The sequence below is a fragment of the Ascidiella aspersa genome, chromosome 1 (assembly GCF_963924565.1).
Source record: "Ascidiella aspersa chromosome 1, kaAscAspe10.2, whole genome shotgun sequence".
NCBI classification, from domain to species: Eukaryota; Metazoa; Chordata; class Ascidiacea; order Phlebobranchia; family Ascidiidae; genus Ascidiella; species Ascidiella aspersa.
The window spans coordinates 10,690,258-10,710,593 of record NC_139447.1 but is presented as its reverse complement, the minus strand read 5'-3'; the positions used below and the strand labels follow the sequence as shown (position 1 = coordinate 10,710,593).

Sequence of the window (20,336 nt, the reverse complement as noted above, 5' to 3'; positions counted from 1 at the left end):
TAAATTATTCCTATGCTTTTTTTATTTTATTCTACTTTGCTGTTAGTATTGAGTATAAGATCAACTGGCCAAATAGGCAACCTTTGAAACCATATTTTTTTTAATTGTACATACATAATTATATCCTAATTTATTTGAACTTATAACCTAATGTTATACAAACAAATCTAACATATTGTATTTTTACCATGTGGATATATTACTCTATTTATAAACAATTCAAATATATAGAAGGCAAAATCCATGTTAGGAAATTAAATAACATTTGTATTGCTTTATTGATACAACATACTTTACATGGAATAAAATTTGTAAACAAACACATGTTACATCCTAATTATAATCCAATACAATTTGTCTTTATACAGTGCCACCTGATTCCTCTTCTATCCTAATTATAGAATGCCAGATAAAATGCCCTCAATGTAAAAATTATTAAATGTCCTTTTTACAGCATGTTAAATTTGTATTTTGTTTGTCACACAGAAATATTTTCCTAAAAATATAGTATGGCCACACAAGTTTTAGGCACATTTAAGCTGAAAAGCTACCGTTTCAAAACACTGCTTTTTCTTTTGTTTGTGGTGTACATTTCCTGCCAAATCATTACCTACAGGATGGCAGAAGATTTTCCCTTTTCAAATATTTCACAAGAATCTGCAAAGCATCAAAAATCCTGCCTGAGTAAGTTTCTTGAAATAATGAAAAAGCACAAAGTTGAGCTTATGCTTTTCGATGTTGACATCCTTTCCAACATGTTCAAGTCCAGGGTGAAAGCCTGGCACGACTCTAAGCACGGATGCAAGCAGATCTGCAAGTTTCACCCAGAAAACAAGCACGTCATAACATTTACAATGCAGGCGCGTCAGTTTAGAAAACGCAAAGATGCAGTCATGGCCGACTTTAAGGTCCATGGCTATGCTGTCCATCTGAGCACAGTAAAAGATCCAATGCAGTTTGCTGAGGATGGTTCGATTCGTTTTGTTCCAAGTTATCTTTGGCTTGCCAAAAAGGATCATGTTATTCATGTGCCTATAATCTATGAAAGGCAGAAGAGCTATGCATGGATTGGCCCGGTCACAGAACGTAATTGGAAAATTACTATCAATGTATTAAAAAGGGAGCTGTCTGGGGGATGGGAAGAAATGGAAATGATAGAATCCAATTTTCCGACTTATGAGCAGGCCTTTGAAAAATCTCAAAGGCTTATGACATTTCCTGTCGAAGTTGATGGACAGCCCATCCGGGTTCCTTATCACATTAAACCCTTTCTCGAGGAATACAGCAATTCAAAATTTATTGAATGTAATATTGCAAGGGCCAGAATTGTCAAGAGAGATTTCAGTTTTACAGAGGATAAAGAAATAATAAATAGTAGAGTTGCAGTGCAAAATATCTTGGACCTTTTGAAAAAGGTAACATATTCTGAAGTCACTACCCCTGGAAGACCATTTTGGCTTACTGGTGGAACTCTTTTAGGCTGGTTTAGGCAATGTGATATTCTACCATACGGAACCCACATGTCTCTTGGAATGTGGGCGGAAGATATCAATGAAAATTTCATTACCACAATGAATGAGACTGGTTTTGTTTTAATCCATAGGCTAGGCTTGCCAGGTGATAGTCTGCAGCTAAGATTTTTAGGTGAGAATGCGATACCAATTGACATTTTTGCATTTTACAAAGAAAGTCACCTTATGTGGCATGGTGCCACCAACGCACAAAATGGCCGAAAGTACCGATACAACTACCAGAAGTTTACTCTTTGCTGGACTGAGTTTTTGACCAAGAAAGTTCGGGTCCCATGTGAGGCCACAACATATGTCGAAGAATCAATCGGACATGATTGGATTGTGCCCAGAGCACACTGGATTTGGAATCTGGACCCGGCCAATGTAGAAACGAATGGAAAATGGCTTCCAGAGCAAGCAGACGTAATATGGATACACAAGGAACCAAAAAATAATGAGCCAGATGCCAATAATAAGGAAGACACTAAACCTATGGAGAAGGCTGTTGAAGAAGATAGGTACCTTCATGTTGGACCTGGTGAAGACGCCGGCAGCCTTCGGCATAGAGGAGATGTTGGGGATGAAAATGACTACTTAAGTGTTGAAGAACAGTTAGCTGAAAGTGCAGGGAAATTAAAGAATGTAAAAGCACCAGAAAAAATGGAAGAACCTAATTCAGAACCTTCACATGCAGACTTAAGCAATAAAGAAAGCGACTCAGTTGATAAAAAGTTAACAGAGCCTGTGGGACCTGATGCAAAAATGATAGACGATGAAATCAAAACAGTGTTGAAAGAGCAAGTAAGTCCGAATTCTGAAAATGTTGCCAGTCCCAGTTTAGACAGCAAAGAAATTAAAGATATTGACAGTGAGTTATTAAAAGCTATGGAACAGCCTGAGAAAGAATTCGGTGAAGAGATATCCAGGAAATTCAATCTCAAATTGGAAGCTTTGTTAGACGAATTAGAAGAAGTAAAGTCCGATGATGCTGAGAGCAGTAAACACAAAAAAACTGATGATGCTATAAATAATGGGGAAAAACTACTAAAATCAACATTACTTAAGGATCCACAAGAAAAAGACTTATAAAGTTATCGAATTTAGTTTTATCACTATTATCTACATTGACTATTTTTTCTGTTTGTCTGTTGCTTTGTTTGATTTTTTTGGTTGTTTGATATTCGTTACATGATTTTGTTCCTGTTAAGGTGCATAGTTTTCGATATGCCTAAGAACTAAAAATACATGCTTAGTGCTCTTGGCACCGTAGCCTATGGTTTATTAATGGATGTTGTATCTAACACAATGCATGACCATGCTCCAAAAGAGACGCCCTCGCCCAGTCCGGTTCCAGCAACGGAAAGAATGCCGGACGCACCAGAGGTTACTTACAACTGGGTCGATATAACCGACGAATTTAAAAATGCTTGCAAAGGTATGTTAAAAATGACATGACAGACATTAAATCTAAATAAAATGTTCTGGCATTTTACCCTAAAATTGTCAAAAACATATTGTGTGTTTATAATTTTTGTAGTGTTTTAATGAACTATTAACCTGGCAAGTTTGTTTTTTATTTTAAATTGTTAAATTATAAGTCCAGTTATCACCATATATTAAACATGCTTAAATATAAAATGAAACATTATTGTATGTAATTTATGAATAACCTAAAAATATTAAGGCAAAGCTTATGCTATATGTTGCTAAAAAATCGACGACCTCGCTATTATATAGTGACTTGCATGTTTTTTTTCAGATCTTCAGCTGGGGGAGTTGGTTCATGGACCACAGTACGTTAAAAAATTAAATTGGTATACTTTTGGTAATATAAGTATGGTGTGCTAATACTTTAATTATTTAGAACTATGAAGGTTTAAAGTCAAACTTTACCAATAACAGTTTAACAAAAGTTGCTTATTGTTGATTTTCCATATTAAGTAACAACATTTTTTTTAACCTTCAGCTTTGGCTTGTTTGAGGCAATGAGTGCAATAGAAATGATGGATCCTAAGATGGATGTGGGAGTTGCCGGAAAGCATGCAAAGAGAAAGGTTTCAAATTAGCTGTAAAAACTAAAGTGACAAATTGCTGAACTTTTAGTTGTTTGTTATTAATACACAATGTGTTCAATAATAATTCTTGCTTCATTTTGCTTTATTAAATTATTGCAAATATTATACTATAAAATTACAGTATATTCATTGAAACTAGAAATTATTTGTGGCAATTTAAAATCTGTCAAACTTGTTTTTAAGGTTCAGTTTTAACAGCAACATCTATGTACCCACTATTTCAATAATTGTAGGTTTCTAGGAACTAGCAAGTAACAATTTTACTTTATTGTTTGCTGTAGGTTTTGAGCTTTCAGCAATCCATTGCTGAAAACAAGCTAAAATTGAAAGATTTGGATCCTGCAGAGTTAATTACGATAATGGACACTTGCCAAGCTTGCATAGTATGTTTAAATAATGTTTATTAGAACCCTAGCTTTTACTACAGTCTAATTTATTGCTTCCACTAGTTTGATATTGTATGTAAAAGTAGAAGTTGATCAGATTATAGAACATTTTTTGCATGGATGACTTAATGCCTGGTCTTGACAATATATCCCTGCAAATTTATAAGCATACTATTTTCTCATTTTTATGGTGAGGCTTTGCTTTACTTGTCTTCAAAGTAATGACATTAACCAATATTTACAGCTCTCCTGGATAGAAGGTCAGTCCCTTGCTCAAACAGTATTCACCTGTCTTTACCTGCACAGCCCAGACCTCATTGATGACCGGTGTCTCCGGGCTTACTGCTTTGGAGTGCTGAAGGCATGTGACCTAATCAAGGACAAGATATACAGGGTCAGTAAAATGCTAGGTTACCAAGAACTGCCGGAGCAAAAAAGTCACTAGATCACTTTTGATAAACTCGGGACTCCCATTTTGTCTCTTTTTGTATTATTTCCAACTTTTTTTTTGTATTATTTTTCCAACTTTCTATTTTACTCAAGTATTTTTGAAAACATGGATGCCATGTAAAATGTGGAAATTGCCAATTCGTTCCATAGCTGAAGCAGTCTAATGTTTGCTAAGATAAAGTCAATATTGGATGTTTTTTTTAGGCCAACGTTTTCGAGGAGGAAGACTTTCAGACTCTTACATATGGCTTCGAGTTTGCAAGCAATGTGACTGAACTTCGTGTTACCGGGATGCTAAAAGAAGTAGAAGAAGATGTTGGAAGACTTATACGAGTGTGTTTGTTAGGATAAGTAATGACTAAAATTTTAAGCTGTACAGCGTACAGCAGGGGTCGGCAACCTTTTTCTAGTCGCGGGCCAAAACCAAACTCAGAAAGGTCTCTGCGTGCGGGCCGCACAAAATGTTAACTAATAATTGTGTTATTAACATGTTAGAAATGTGAATCAGGCAGGCCTCGGATCGTTTTTGCACTTAAAACGTGTTTAATTACATTTAAGGAGGCAGTAAAGTGTTGACGCAAAGCGCGAAAAAAGCGTTTGTTTGGTTTAAAATTCGAGTTCACACGTCGTCATCCGTGCAACAAATGGAAAGTGTAATAAAACTACTTTGATGGAACGCGATAATACTTCATCTATAGCTCAGTGTTTGTTAACCTTTTGGGTCAAAGTAGACCTGGCGAGCGAAGCGAGCGCGATTTTTTTGTTGTATAGGGGCATTTCTTTTAAATTTCTTGCAAGTTTTCATACATTGCCGAAAATGAAAAATAAATAAAACGTTAAAAAATATATGTCCAATATTTTAGAATAAGTACGTTTTTCCGCGACGCACTTGGCAACCTTCCACGGCGCAACGGTAATAAAGAGCTAATCTAGTTCAAAAGACAGCATCAAAACGTAAACAAACCGGACGCAGAATGGTCATTCGCGCGAAGCGCGAAAATTTTTCGCTCTTACGTAGTTAAAATAGTCAAAAAGTATTTGAAATAGACTCGTTTCTAATTTATCAAAGAGGCGGCGGGCCGAATCAATTTCATCGGCGGGCCGGATCCGGCCCGCGGGCCGTAGGTTGCCGACCCCTGGTGTACAGCATAAAATACCCTTTTGAAAAAAATATTTAACATAAATTGGTATTTGATCAACTTCATAGGCTTTATAATTAAATATATTGTTAAACCTCTTGAATAAAATATAAATTTACAAAAGCTGTAAGCTTTAGGTATACACTTTTAGATAACCTTTTTACAACCTATGGCGATACAACTTTTATTCTAGGAATGAAGTTTTAATTACTTTCCGAGTGGTTTATTTTTGACAAGTTCTTTTTGTAAAAGTTTCGAGGATTTCTTAAGAGATTATTTAATAATAATAAATATAATTTAATACTGACTTGGTTGTCACTTGTCAGCGTATATAACTAAACTTAATAGCATATGTTAGGCATTTGTGATAGATACTATTTGTTTGTACAGACAGCCAAATCGAAGCAAAAACCTGAAGAAAGCAACCAAATCCTCTGCTTGCAAGGCGTTTTGGCCAGAGTGCGCTTTTTACGGCTTTTTATACAAACCCTCATTCCATTTGGAAAAAAAGAAGTAATTATTTTTTTTTGTACATAAAAGCAGCTGCTATACTCTTTCTAATTCCACTATTTTTTCACATTAAATTTTGTTGTTGATAGTGTGGTCGCTGTATGCAGGACTAATAAAATATTTGCAACATTGTTTTTTTGTCTTAACCAAATTTATCTGCTATTTTTGTCTTCCATTTTTAGTTGCCTGCTGTTCAGTCAACTCGAAAGTTTCTCACTCAGATGTCTGAGCATCTTGAAACAATTAACAAGTAAGTTGCGAATTTGGATCTGCAAATCAGCATTTGAATATTAAACACACTTTTTCGCGGGAGTTTGATAGGTGGTTAAAGACGAAGTAAACTTGTTTTGTAGTTTCCATCTAAATAGTTACACTTTATTATCATTATCCTAGGAATAGTTTATCCTTCATTAACAATTCAGTGTTCCACCACAAACCAGTTTATACTTAAAAAGTTTTTTTTTTTTTTTTTTAACTCTTTACTGCCAGATCCATTCGCTTTAGCATTTTAATATTAAACACAATTTTCCTGGGAGAGTTTGTTAGGTGGTTAGAGACGGAGTAAATAAACTTGATTTGTACTTTCCATCTTAACAGTTACACCATATTATCCTAGGGATAGTTTATCCTTCATCAAAAATTCAGTCGAACCAGTTCTTAGCTTAAAAGTTTTTTTTTTATTTTAAAACTCTTATTTTGCTAGATCCATTCACTTTGGTGTACAGCCCGTAATGACTGATGAAGGTCACGAAGTTGCAATCGGATTCGAACCTTTGGTGAACCAGCGCTTGCTTCCTCCCACATTTCCCAGGTAAATTCCAATTACGTTTTCCGGTTGTTTGTTTTCTTTAGCAAGCAAAAGCATAACACCCACTTTTTGTTTTTTCCCGCAATGCTTGCCCACTCAGTAAACAACAATTAGTTTAGTTGTCACAGCAACTGAGTTCGTCGGGTTTTATCGTTTTAGTTTTTGTAGTGTTTTGCTAAAGACCCTTTGGTCCCTTTGTCTACTCAGTATACAATTTCATCTTTGTTTATGCCTATAAACTGATAAACAGACTTTTTTGAATTGTTTTATTTTGTCCTGCTACAATTTCTCTTGTTTTAGAGCAAAAATTAAAACTAGTTTTACCTAAACAATTATTATTTTAGGCAGTTTTTGTGTTGGTTTATTCGCATTTTGTGATGACTAATATCGATAATTAATTAATTGTTCATCAAACAGCAGGTTTGTTTATAGTATTTATACGATCTATCCCGCTTTAAACCAATGAATTATTTGAAAGACAAATATAGAAAGTAACGTTCTTCAACGCCGTGTCATTTTGCATTACTTTGTTTTCATAATTTTTTTTAGATACACAAAGCTGCACAGCAGAAGCGATCTCCTGCCCTGCTACAGTGACATCATAAAGAAGCTGCTTGCAATCATCGACATGTCGTCATTGACCTCTTTGCAACCAGTGTTGGTGAGTTAACGAGGGTTTAACGTTTTTCGGAAGGCTACGTTTAGCCGACGCCCTTGTTTGTTTCACTTATACTAATTTATCTCAAAGGTATGCCGCGGTGATTTTTTTCCTCGCGCTTTACAAAGTTAGTACCAGTCGGTATAATTAACTAGTATCCAAAGGAAAGTATTTTGACGGAAATCATCCGGACACAAAGTTATATACTTCTAAACCACTTAACACTCTTTAGGTTTGCCAAATGTCGTAATTTTTGAACGATTTATAGTTAAAACTAGAAACGCAACTATCAAACGATTAACATTCTAGTACACATACAGCTTCTAAACTTCCAAGGTACATACTAATGGTTGACCAATATGGTCGGACTCTAGACAATGTCCTTGCAAGAGTATAGGCATTATTGTCGTCTCAGTTTCGCAAGATAAAGTTACTAAGGCCAGCACGAAGATTTTGTTTCAGTCCTAAAACTATTACATTTCCGGTTGACCGTAAAATTACAAAATGGGAAAAAATAAAGAAAACAACGTAAATACTTTTTACGGCTTTGATGCATTTAACAACGACTCTTTCCTTCGCTTTTAGCTCCGCTGGATATTACCCAAAGTTCCAATCGCTGTTTTTGAGCTATTTTTGCGAGTGTGCCGCCGAATTTTTCTAACCTTATTAGTGTTAAGTGAAAAATACGGTTACGGAGCACTGCGTTAAAAATACTCATACCAAAAACCCGAAATTGCGCAGGACTTCGTGGTGACGACGTCCCGCTCCAACTCGTGCATATTCACGCGCTCAATGCTCCAGATCGTTTTCATGCCGGACAACCGAAAGATCCTGGGGCACCTGACCTTCCCCGAGGTCCTCAAGGAATCGATGCGAGCCTTCAACTCACCACCTTCACTGTGTGGACGCCACCCTGTAATGCAGAACAACGCACGCGCGAAAGACGTACTCGACAGATTTCTAATGCAGGCGACCAGGGTAAGGAAAAACCCTGTTTTTTGATGTATTTAGCCTTAAATCAGGTTTAAGTTAAGTTAAAGCTCTTTAGGTTTTTACAAACAAAAAATTTCACCAAGGGGTCGAATTTTATAAGACCTAACCATCTCGAGGTCTTCCTTAGATTTTTTAAATGACATTTCAATTAAAATCACAGCTGTTAGATGTTTTAAATAAGATTTATCTGCGGTACAAATACTGATACAAAACGCGGGTACATTTAAATACAAATTGTTATTTTATTTCTAAAACCTCAATTTGAAGACCACCCTTTAACGTTGTGCATTTCTTGATTGAAACGTTTGTTATTTTATCTCTTAAAAATTGTTAGTTTATTTCTTAAAGCTCAAATCCGTGACCCCTGTTTTAACGTTGTGTATTTCTTGTTTCTTTGAAGACGTTTACGAAGCTTGTTCAAGCTTACGGCCACAACCACGCAAGACAGAGAGAAAAGTTAGCCAACATTTTGGAAGATCTCGCCAATCTCCAGGTATACGTTTAACATTGATGACTTTGCCGTTTACTATTGTAAAGAATACTCGGGATCGGACGAGTCTACCAAATTTAATACTTGAATGTTTTATTTTGGTGTAAAAGAGTTGTTTTGGTATGGAAATAGCTTAGAGTGGGACTTGGCCTAAGATATCCATCAAAGGGCATTTTTAACCAGGACTCAGTTACTTCATTTAGACTCGTTTTGTTTGAAAAAAGAAGTGTGCCGCGATTATTTTTTGATTTTCCAAGATAGCCACAGGCCAATAAAAGTTTCGAGGACCACTGGTTTATATATAAACCAATTATACCTTATTGACAGGACGACGCAGATCGGTGTGACACTGAGTTCCAGATGATACTACAAGCTTCTTCCGACGCATCATCAGCAAGATCACATCTGGCCTGCTTTGGAAGTTGGACGCTCTATCACACTTTGCGGGTAAGCCAGAGGAAGACTTTTAGACGTTTTGTCATTTTTTTTGTTACCCTGTCGCTTTCCTAGCATCTTACCTGGGCTAAACTTTCTAACCATTGTTAAATGTGTTATGAACCTATTCAATAGTAAAGTACCTTATTTAGTTTTTCCCATTAATCCTATCAATGGTTGGCATATTATCCGCCGTCTATATTGATGTGCTGTTAATTTGCAATGTTTAATTCTCTTTATTCTCACCAGGTTATGACGCAATACGTGACGAGCGGTTTCGAGTTGGAGCTCTACAGCGAACACGAGTTCCACTACGTTTATTGGTCAGATTTTGTTTGGAACCTTTTTTTTGTATCGAAATTTAAGTTGTCAAAAATATTGTGTATATTAAAAAAAAAACTATTGTGTTAAATGTGAAAGCTAAAACAAAAGAGGGTCAATTTTTTTTTCTTAGTTACTATAATTAGCTACTTGCTGGCTTTTTACTCTTTAGGGTTTAGTTTTACATGGGCTGGTTTATTTTAAAAAAAGTGAAATTTTTCAAAATGCTTGCTTTCAGTTTCTAAATTAAGTAGAAATATATTGTTTGCTGAGTAACTTATGGGCCAAATTTGGTAAAATAATAGAAACGCGTTTCATGCAATATTCCCGTTTTCTGTAAATATGCTGTTGCTACCAGGCATAGTAAACTAAATATAAGTTATTCTGGTATGTATTGAAGTTAAAATATGTTATTTTAAATACATCCCAGAAGAACTTATTTTTAGTATTCCCGTTATCTATATATCACGACTTTACCCCTTTTTCAGGTACATGGCCGAAATCCTGCTGAGCTGGCAAATCACCACCCTAGACCGCGCCGAGAGCCAGCTGCAGAGGGAAGAGGCTCTGGCCGACCAACAAATGGCCGCAAAGGCTCGCAGTCACAAGAAAAACAAGAAAGGGAAGAAGAGGGGAAGGCTGCACGCGCGAGAACTTGGCATCGTGCAGGTAATTTTTTGTTAGCGTCTCGTTTAAGTTTCTGCAATTACCGAGAAACGCTGGTTTGAGGCTACTATTGGCTCTTCTAAAATTAAATACGTTTTAATGAAAAATCTTCATCAGAAGATTTCCTTTATAGTTTTTTTTTTGTACATTTAATAAAAATATTACCGGAAGAGCATTTTTACATTTGATGCAATGCATGGGCAGTAGGGTTGTTCAAAAAAACACTTTTTTGTCAAATTTCAGTGGGGATCCCCTAGAATTGTTAGGTTGCGTCTAAAAGCCCCACAAAACAAATCTGAGCACGTTTGGTTCAGTATTGACCGTGCTACGTCAATTTGAAAATTCAGATTTGGGCTAAAATTTTGAAAAAAATTAATTGTCCTCCCCCTAAAAAAAATTTTTTTTTCTTCTTTTTTTGTATTGCTTTGCAATTGAATAACCATAAATTAACCCGTTTTGCAGTAAAAAAGTGAGTAGTCATGGTAAAATGTCGCATTTCAACAACATTTGTTGGGCTGTTTTGTACGAAAAATGGCTCTTTAGCACATTTTTTGAACTTTAGATAAGTAATTGAAGTAAGTGAGTGAGGACTAAATGCACTATTTTATTGATTTGATGTCATGTGTGTTGCATCTACTTTATTTTAAAATTATAAGCCATTTTTCATACATAACAGCTTAACAAATATTGTTGAAATGTGACATTTGTACCATGACTACTCACTTTTTTTACTGCAAAACAGATGTATTTATAGCTATTACGTCAATACTAAACCAAACGTGCTCAGATTTGGTTTGTGGGGTTTTTAGACGCAACCTAACAATTCCAGGGGGTCCCCACTGAAATTTGGCAAAAAAGTGTTTTTTTGAACAACCCTAATGGGCAGCAACAGTATTTTCATTAAATACGTTTGGGTCCAATGACTCCAAATCAGCATGGCATTTTTACATGGTTATTCCTGTGGAAACCATTATGACTTGTCTTAATTTGTATTAAAATGTTCCATTTTTGTAATGGTCGCAAATAAAAAAAAAATATCTAGTTTAATTCTTCCTGTTTATACTGAATGAAAACTTTTGTACAGCCATAGTATTGATATTTGTGTCTTGTCAAACGGCTTGATTATAGCAATGCCCGAAACTTTACATTTTATTCCGATACCGACACCCGATATTTTGGACAAAAACTATCGCGATCCGACACTAAATGACGTCATCACAATGCCCAAACAAGCAAAATAGATTAAATTGAAACGCTCAAAAGTAGTTTTTTTAGATTGATAGACCAAAGTTTACCTTCTTGTTAGGAATTTAATTAACCTCCAGCCCAGTTATTAACCCACTACTATTTCAAAAAATACCTTTCAAGGTAGAATTATTTCGTTTGATTGCAAATCAGGACTGAAATTTCTATATTAATTTGGTTTGGGATCGTCATCGAGACCACCCTAGTGTTGGACGAGTACCGTTACTAACAGTTGGTATCAGGTATAGGTTGTGATCCGATATTCGGACACTAATACTAGTTTGCCTGACCATTACTTTTATAGTTATATTGGAAAAAAAACTTGACCTTCTATTGTTCACACCAGCCATTTGTCGCTATCAACAAGTCGATCGTCCCTAAGATTAAATTTTTTGCGCACAGGGAATGCAGATGTTAGCAGCCGGTTGCTTCAAAGCGATTCTTGCCTTCACCATCGACGGTAAGATGAAGCGGCCGGACTTTGAATTCGACTGCGAAGGAACGAGATACGAACACCGCTTCGCCCCCTTTTTGTCCGTTGCCACTCCGCCCTTCATGCCTTACAAGCAGTTCTATGTGAGTAGTAGTGCTGTGCTATAGATCAACTAAAAGTCAAGAGTAACCAAGTGTTAAAATCAGGGCTGGGGAGCCGGAGCTGGAGCCCGAAGCTAAGCATTTTTCGGAGCCATTTTTATTATTTTTGTGGAGCCGGAGCCGGAGCCCTTTTTATTATTTTTGTGGAGCTGGAGCCATTTTTCAATTTGTGGTGCTAAAGCTAAGAAATTATATTTTGTTCCATCTCCAATGTTAGTTAGCCAAAAGCAATTTTTAAAACTTGCCATTGAATAAGTGACTGGTGGCACAGGAGCTGGAGCCGGAGTCATTGGGTGTGTGTTTGATGGCTACGGAGCTGGAGCCGGAGCCAAAGGATATGAGTTTTACTACTCCGGAGCTGAAGCCGGAGCCAAAGGATTGAGTTTTACGACTCCGGAGCTGGAGCCGGAGACATTTAATAATTGCCTGATGTCTCCGTAGCTGGAGCCGGAGCTAATGCTATTTTACGGTGGCTCCCCAGCCCTGGTCAAAATAAAAAAAAATATTTAATAGTTTAAAAATTATATAAAAAGGTGGAAAGTTTTTTATTTTTATTTTTTTACACACTATATCGGCTGATCGGCTCACCATTTTATTTTTATTATGCTTTGTTGAGGTTTTTTTAATTTAGTTACAAGTCTTCCAAAAACAGCTATTGTTTAAAATTTTACGCAAAAAGTAATTGAAACAAAAATTTAGAACTGATTTGCTGTTCTAGATTCGGTTTTCAATCATAGAATTGAAACACATATTTAGAATAGCTTTGGTCTTTGGTATTGTACACCGAACATTCAAGTGTTGACGACAAAAGTACGAAACAGGAAGTTGAAGTTCAAACCACATCTTATTGCTAACGAATCTAATATATTAATGTGTGTCAAAAGGTCATCGGCGACTTACCCTGTTTAAAAACCTAGCAACTTTTCCCTATTAAGTTCCATACTTATCTGAATTATTTACATTTGTTATTTGTATCTTGTATCCACAAGCTGAAAAAATAGTGTCATTGTAGAGGTGTTTGTTTTTGGACCTAAACCGATTTATGTGTTTTACTTGAGCCCTCGTTAGTCGCACAATATGTTTTTTAGGAAATGACGGATGTTACGCACTACTTCCCACAACCGGCGTCACGTGACTTGTACATATCGTCGTCGAAGCACTTCCTGCAAGCCAAAACTATCTTAGAAAGGCTCGCGCCCACGGAAGAGGTATATAAGAAAACTTTACTGAACACATTTTATTCAAAACTCGATGGTGAACTCGCCTTTTGCTGGTGTGCATATTAAATCGAGGTAGCTTGTGTCTAGAAAGTGTCGTACTGCGCTTGGTGCGGGATAGAAAAACTATAGACCTGTTCAAATGTTCTGTTTTTTGGCGATCTTCTTAATTCCAATACTTTATTTATTTATAAATTGTACAACCAGCGCCAACCTTTTTTGTTGAAATCTGTTATGGTGTAACTAACCTGACCTTGTTTACGTATTGTTGGTTTTAAATGTGTCCTTGTTTAGTAGAGGTCCGGCTCACATCACAACTTATACATGTTTAAATTCAACTACTTGGTAAATATAAATGAAATAAAATTCTTTCCTTTAAGTATAAAATTGAGAAAATTAAAAAATAATGACAAAATTCCGGTATCAATTAAACACAAACTCGTGTATTTCGTTCCAGACGCAGCAACTTCTTCTGGTGTCCAAGATCAACCTCGTGCTCACGAAACTGCTGGCGGGAGGTCACAAGCAGAAGTCAACCACCAAGCCAGAATTCGACTTTAGTGCTCACGCCGTCTTCCCCATCATTCGCGTCACGTGATAGCGCTTCATATGATACTGCGCTTATATGATGTCAAGGTTTTATGTGATACTGCACTCACATGATGCCAGGTTTACGTAGATAATGCTTTCACGTAATATCATATTTTATTTTGCAATCATGTGATGCCATATCTCATGTGATACTGTTGGCACTCACATGATTCAAAATTTCATGTGATAATGCGCTCACGTATTGTCTTGTTTCATTTTATTATGTACTCATGTGATACTGTGCTAACGTGTTGCCAGGTTTCACAGCTCTATTTGGTGCTGTGTTAAGGTCGCATCCATTGGTTAGTAAAACCACCAATTGAGGTTACCGAACGTGCGTTGTTTTGTTGACGACACTAGAAGTTACGCTTTGCGCAAAACTTTAAATTTCGTCATAATTTTTTTTTGATTTTCAAATGACGGGCAATCGCGGTTCAATTCGTTTTTTACAACGTCGACACTAAAAAAGCATATTAATTGTTGCAAATTTTGCGTAAAACTATGATTTTCATGACGTTTAAATAATATTTGCTGTCTTATTTTGTGGAATGCTTTCCTGTAGTCCGATAGCTTTAAGCTTTTCCTCTTAAAGCATTACAATCGAAAACGTCACCAACTGTGTTTTTTGGCATCACCGTCGAAAATGTCGCCAATGTTTCAGTAAATCGGTTTTGCTAAATTTCTGGAGTTTGTTCTGCTTATAACAACTGTGTACTTACGTGAAAAAATATCTTAAAACATTCTTGCGCTATGAAGTTCCCTATCGTTATTTATTGTAGAGTAGTTTCGTATTTCGATAATTAAAATTGTTGCAAAAATATGGATTTGTTTCGCAAACTGAAACATTAAAAAACTGGTCGCAATAAAAAAAACAGACGAGGAAACTTTGTAAAAAATGACAAATTTTTTAATTTTTTTTTTAATTAACTCATAAGTTTTAAAGTTGTTTTTCAATATTTGAGCACCACAGCAATTACTAAATGTATGTTAAATTGAGTGGACAATTATTTTTAAACTACACGAAAACGAATAAAATCGTAAAACGGCAGACTACGAATCCCTTTTAAATAAGCGGTCCCTAAAATTCAAATCTACCCAAAAAAATCCTTCCATTATAAGCATTTATTTGGCTTTATTTTGTTGATCTTGAACTGAATTATTGCATCATGGTTAGTTTTGATGGTATTCCTTTCTTTTGTTTGTCAATACCTGAGATTTAAGTCATTAAAAAACACTGGAGTCATTTTAAAACACTGGTGTAGCGCTTTTCTTTTGTGTTATTAAGCACGACGGCCGATATTTATTATCTGCGAAACGATTTGTCTTAAAAAAAATAATTTAAACAAAGAGGATTGCAATGAGTAGTTTTATAATCGCCTATGTTGAATTTGTAACTCTTTATCTTCGATTAGTGTTAACAAGCCATTTTTAAATAAGTTAATCCTAGTCAAATTATTTGAAAAACTAAACCGTAACGGAAAAGTCAAACGGTTCTACTCCCTGACTTGAAGCAACGAGATAGTAGCAACTCTTTATCTGTCGTGGCTTACAGTCATGTCATGTACATAAACGTTGAAACTATTAAAATTGGTAAACTTGTCCGATTATGAGCCACAACTTAGCAATTGTTTTACTTGTAAAAAAATGAGATAAATAACACGCCCTTATTAAAAAAACAATATATAACATGCAAAATTGTAAAGGCTTATAATTTAATTTGTCCAAAAGACGTAAATCAAGTCGAGTGAATTTAGTTAAAAACGTCAAGTTAAGTCATTGCAACACTGCCGATTAGACTTAAAGTACCAAATAATCATTAATTGTTTCCTACACGTCTAGATTTGGTTGTATTCTTCCAGTTGTGTTGATAGTGACATTGCGGTAAACATCTGTAATATTTATAAGGGTGCTGTAAGCCAAGTAAGGTTGGGCGCCACTAGTGTAGACACTGGTGTAATTCACGCGAAATAATTCTGGCCTAGCTGTTTGTATCTATGTTATCTTAAAACTATTTCTGCACCTTAAAAAGTGAATGAACTATTTAAACACCCGATTCGTCGGCAAGTTTGGCTTAGCCATGCCACAGCATACTGCATTTTTGTCGCAAAGATAAGCCAAAGGAATATGATTTCCTGATTCCAGGATCACGCCTGTTAGCATAGAAAGAGAAAGGCCTGATTCCCGTTGGATGGGGACTCCCCTTTACCTTTTTGTGACTGATACGCGGGAAAACGCGAATCTAGGGTAAAAGGCGCTTTTTTCAAGCAACATAGTTTTATAAATTTCATTGGCGCTGGTCTAGAATCTTACAACGATTTTGCAGCTTGAAATTGCGCGGCTGTAATTCCTGTAATAACGTTATTTGTAAAATTAGCGCGACTGATAATACAAGAATGAAAACCGTTATCGCGACGAAAGTTTTGCGCGTTTGAGCGATTTTTAGTGGATGGCCGCATTATACGTTGATTTACATGGAATGCGCGGCTATGACCGCGGCTGAGCGGGCTTTGGGCGTGCGTGTGGGTGGGTTAAGTGTTGTTATATTCATTATTTAATTATTATACTTGACCCACCCTAACCCAAATAATGTGCGTTTTGGTAGGATTCTAGACCAGCCCAGTAACTTCTTGTACTTGTAGTGTAGGTTAGTTATAATGAAATGTAATAAATTGGCACAGAAGGGGCATATGCAGGGTTTCTGTAGTTTATGTAATTGGCTGCCCTCTCAACAAACAACAGGGAAGCTCTTTTAACACTGTAGCTTTATGTGTTTTCTCATGGAAAGGTGCCATTAAGCGTACAAAATGGTAGCTTGCTATACAAACTTAGCAACGTTTAGGGGAAGTAGCAAATGTCTCGTTTACCCATTATCCACCATGCAGTACATAAGCACCAGTCTGCTGTTTAAATTTCAGTGCACTTTACGCCGAGATCTCTGGCATACAGAAACAACTTTTAAGGTGTGCAATTATGTTTTTCCACACCTTGTGTTGGAAATCCTACCACAAAAGCTTTTTTCAATATTTAAGCGTACAGTATACCAATTTAAAAGTTGGAAACTCTGGTTGTTGCAGTGCTAAAATAAAGCTACGTCTAAAATTTGTTGTCGTTTTATAACTGACATGCACAGGCTCAGTGGGAGCTGTTTGAAACATGACAATTAACACAGATGCCTGCTGCAATTTGTTGTTACATACAACTTTATTTGAAGGGGATCAACAGCCCATATACAACAAATAAAACAATTTACAATTTGTGACCAAGCCCTTCTGGAGCTGTGCTGACTAGGGTTCCTCTTGTTCCCAGATCTTTTCACTCCTGGAAAACAGGATTGAAAAATGAAAATCCTGACGAAAATATTTGTGCCCAATTTCATCATTATGATGTTTAAAACTATTTTATTTTAGCTCCAAACATTTAATTAATTCTCCCTGGTGCTGACCAACAACCCTAGTGCTGACCACTGATATTTTCACACATTATATACCAGGGGTGGCCAACACGCGCGAGCCGCATGCGACACTTCACGCAGTTATATGTGGCTCTTACGTTCCTGTTGCACTTTTTTTTAAATATTTTGATTTCGTTTGGTTAAGCCAGTGGTTCTCAAACTGGGGTCCACAAGATAATTTTCTGTGACCGCAAAGCACGTAACGTTACATAACACGACGCTCCCGAAGAAGGAAATTTTTTGTGCAACTTACTTTTCCAAACCAAGCTGATTAGTTTAGGTTATTGCTCGCTTTAAGTTGAATTGTCCATTGTGACGTCATGGTGTTGCGTTGCCGTTATGCTAATAAGAATTACGTTTTTACACTTTGCAGCACTGACACTGTGGGCTATACGGTCACGGTTTTAAAACTGTCCGTGATTTCTTCACTCAAATAAAGTGATTCGTTAGAGGTTAACACAGCCGAGCTAATACCAAAGAAGCAAGTGCGCCGTCTCATTGATACCATTAAAAACAACGTATAATTTTGTGTTTATTTGTGTATATTTTTAAGGAACCGTGAGCGATTAAAAAAATTGCTGGGGGAACGTTGCGAAATTTCTGTAAAAAAATTTAACAACTACTGGGTTAAGTTATGGAATATTGCCGGTTCCGACTCCCGACTGTTTGCCTTAAGGCCATTGTATTTTTAGTAACACTTTTTAAAGAAGTTAAACGCAAATATATGCCCAAATAATATTGATAAATCACATTAGATCGAGAAATGTGTAATTTATCATGCAATGTGTCGCGTCTCCTTAGGCATTTTTTGTGGGAGTGAATAAGAAATGGAGTGATATGCCTTTTTTTCGTTTCATGTGTGTTAAGTGTGGCTCTTTGAGGTTAACCAAGTAACAAATGCGGCTCTTGGTATGTGATTGGTTGGCCACCCCTGTTATATACCGTGCATCATGCCTTCGGAAGGCTTACTGAAATTAGTTGGATCAGGATTTTAGTGCAAGCAAAGAAAGGCCATTTTCTAGCCTTGCTTGCATGCAAATCCTGATTAAGCTAACTGATTTTGGGGCACCAATTTTTTTCAATTTGGTAAAGAGTAAACGCAAAGTAAAAAAGAGTAACGCAAAGAAATATGGTTTGCAAACACTGCAACGCACATTGTTTGGGTTACCCTGCAGGTTGGGGTTTCAAGAGTTCACACATTTTTTTTTTACTATTAATAATAATGATGTTTTTTTTACTATTAAAAATAATCACATTTTTTTTTATTTACTATATAAAATAATGATTTATGGAACTACTGAATGTATAGTACTTTTAGCCATATCCAAAGCACAGGTATTTCAATAACTTGCATTAATTATTTTCTCTAATTTGTCAAAGATCTTATCATTGGGTTAAAAATACCGTGAAACAAACACCACATACATTAATTTAATGGATTTCGACCAGCCTTTATCGATTTTTATAATACCTCATAATTTTTGCATTTGATTGCAGTTTAGTCCGAGCCCATCCGCAGATGTTTCAGTTTGAATGTTGTCTGGTTAAATATTCCCTAATTTGATTTTTCATTATATTATATTCTAAGATTTAGTCTCACAGTTATTATTTTTTGTGATTACTTAGCCTTTTTTAATCCATAGAACAGTGAATCAACCAATACATCCACACAGGAGACCATTTTATATATTATGAAAGTTACCTATTAAAGTAATCTCTTAATGTATTTTTCCATATTTCCTTCTTTAAAGGGTTATATTGATCAGCATTGTGACATGGTAATCCCAAAGCATTTGTTTTTTGCCCTTTTACTATTTGTGCTATTGTTGTAGAACGACACCTGTTCAACCTGTTCAATCACACTACTTACAAGACATGTTTGTGCTATGCCGTGAGCTATATTCACTAAAATCCTAGCAGGGCCATCTCTTTAGTTACCTAATGTGAACTTTCTTAAGGGAATCTGGCGCTAAATAAACCAATACAGTTTAGTCTTGAGAACGACCTCAGCTACACAGCCCCTAAACCTAGTGTGCTAAGTTATTTTAATGTTAAATAAATTCTGCAATATGTTAATGTGCACATAAAACTTTCAAGTTTAATCAGCTTCTAGGAATTTTGCATCATATTAAATTTCTAATGAGTCTCAATAACTGCCTTTTTTTGGATTTTTTTAGCTTTAAGTTTAGTATCGAAGCAAATTCCTATATATAATCGTTTTTTATCGCAATTTTTTTCAATTTGCTTTTCAGAATTTTAAAGCAATAGAGTATATCATAATATAGTGTGGTTTATGTAAAGTACTGACAGTCAATGATAAACATGGTTATGAAAAAAAAGATGAGATGGATTTGGAGGATAAATCTTTGAAAAAGCATTGATTAATACAACCAGGTATTTTAAAGTTAAAATGTCTTAACTTTTATTATTTATATATTTTACAATAAAATTTATAGTGCCTAAAATATAACAAATTGTATTTTTTAACTACATACTAAATTCATTTCTTTGCCAAAATCGTTAATCAATATCTTACAGTCCTCTAGCTGTTACTTGATAAACCAATTTTTTTTCTGTGTTTGAAAGCACAACTCTAAAAGTTAAAGTGTAACCCTCATGGATATTAATATGTTTGCATAACATAATACATTACTTTTCATTGTAGTATATTAACAACTTTTATATATAGAGAACAACTTTACGGATCCCAATGTCAACTTCACAAAGACAACTGCTTTTAAGTTTAGCACAAATCATGAGCTTACAGACTATGTTGAAAATGAAAAAAATGTAACA

At 35.6% G+C, this 20,336-nt stretch overlaps 2 protein-coding genes across 2 annotated transcripts; both read left to right on the top strand.

Annotated features, from left to right (window-relative positions):
- Positions 1 to 518: 518 nt before the first annotated feature.
- Positions 519 to 2,600, top strand: LOC146167442 (ribitol-5-phosphate transferase FKTN-like). The gene has a single exon (XM_083385657.1). The coding sequence runs from the start codon at positions 618 to 620 to the stop codon at positions 2,598 to 2,600; it is 1,983 nt and encodes a 660-aa protein (XP_083241783.1). The 5' UTR covers positions 519 to 617.
- Positions 2,426 to 14,677, top strand: LOC146167441 (N-alpha-acetyltransferase 35, NatC auxiliary subunit-like). Its single transcript, XM_083388750.1, has 18 exons — positions 2,426 to 2,946; positions 3,271 to 3,304; positions 3,478 to 3,565; positions 3,868 to 3,969; positions 4,217 to 4,366; positions 4,627 to 4,755; positions 5,952 to 6,074; positions 6,254 to 6,321; positions 6,775 to 6,882; positions 7,429 to 7,540; positions 8,279 to 8,515; positions 8,931 to 9,023; positions 9,348 to 9,467; positions 9,705 to 9,778; positions 10,265 to 10,445; positions 12,090 to 12,263; positions 13,370 to 13,489; positions 13,956 to 14,677. The coding sequence occupies exons 1-18, from the start codon at positions 2,757 to 2,759 to the stop codon at positions 14,094 to 14,096; spliced, it is 2,244 nt and encodes a 747-aa protein (XP_083244876.1). The 5' UTR covers positions 2,426 to 2,756; the 3' UTR covers positions 14,097 to 14,677.
- Positions 14,678 to 20,336: the final 5,659 nt, after the last annotated feature.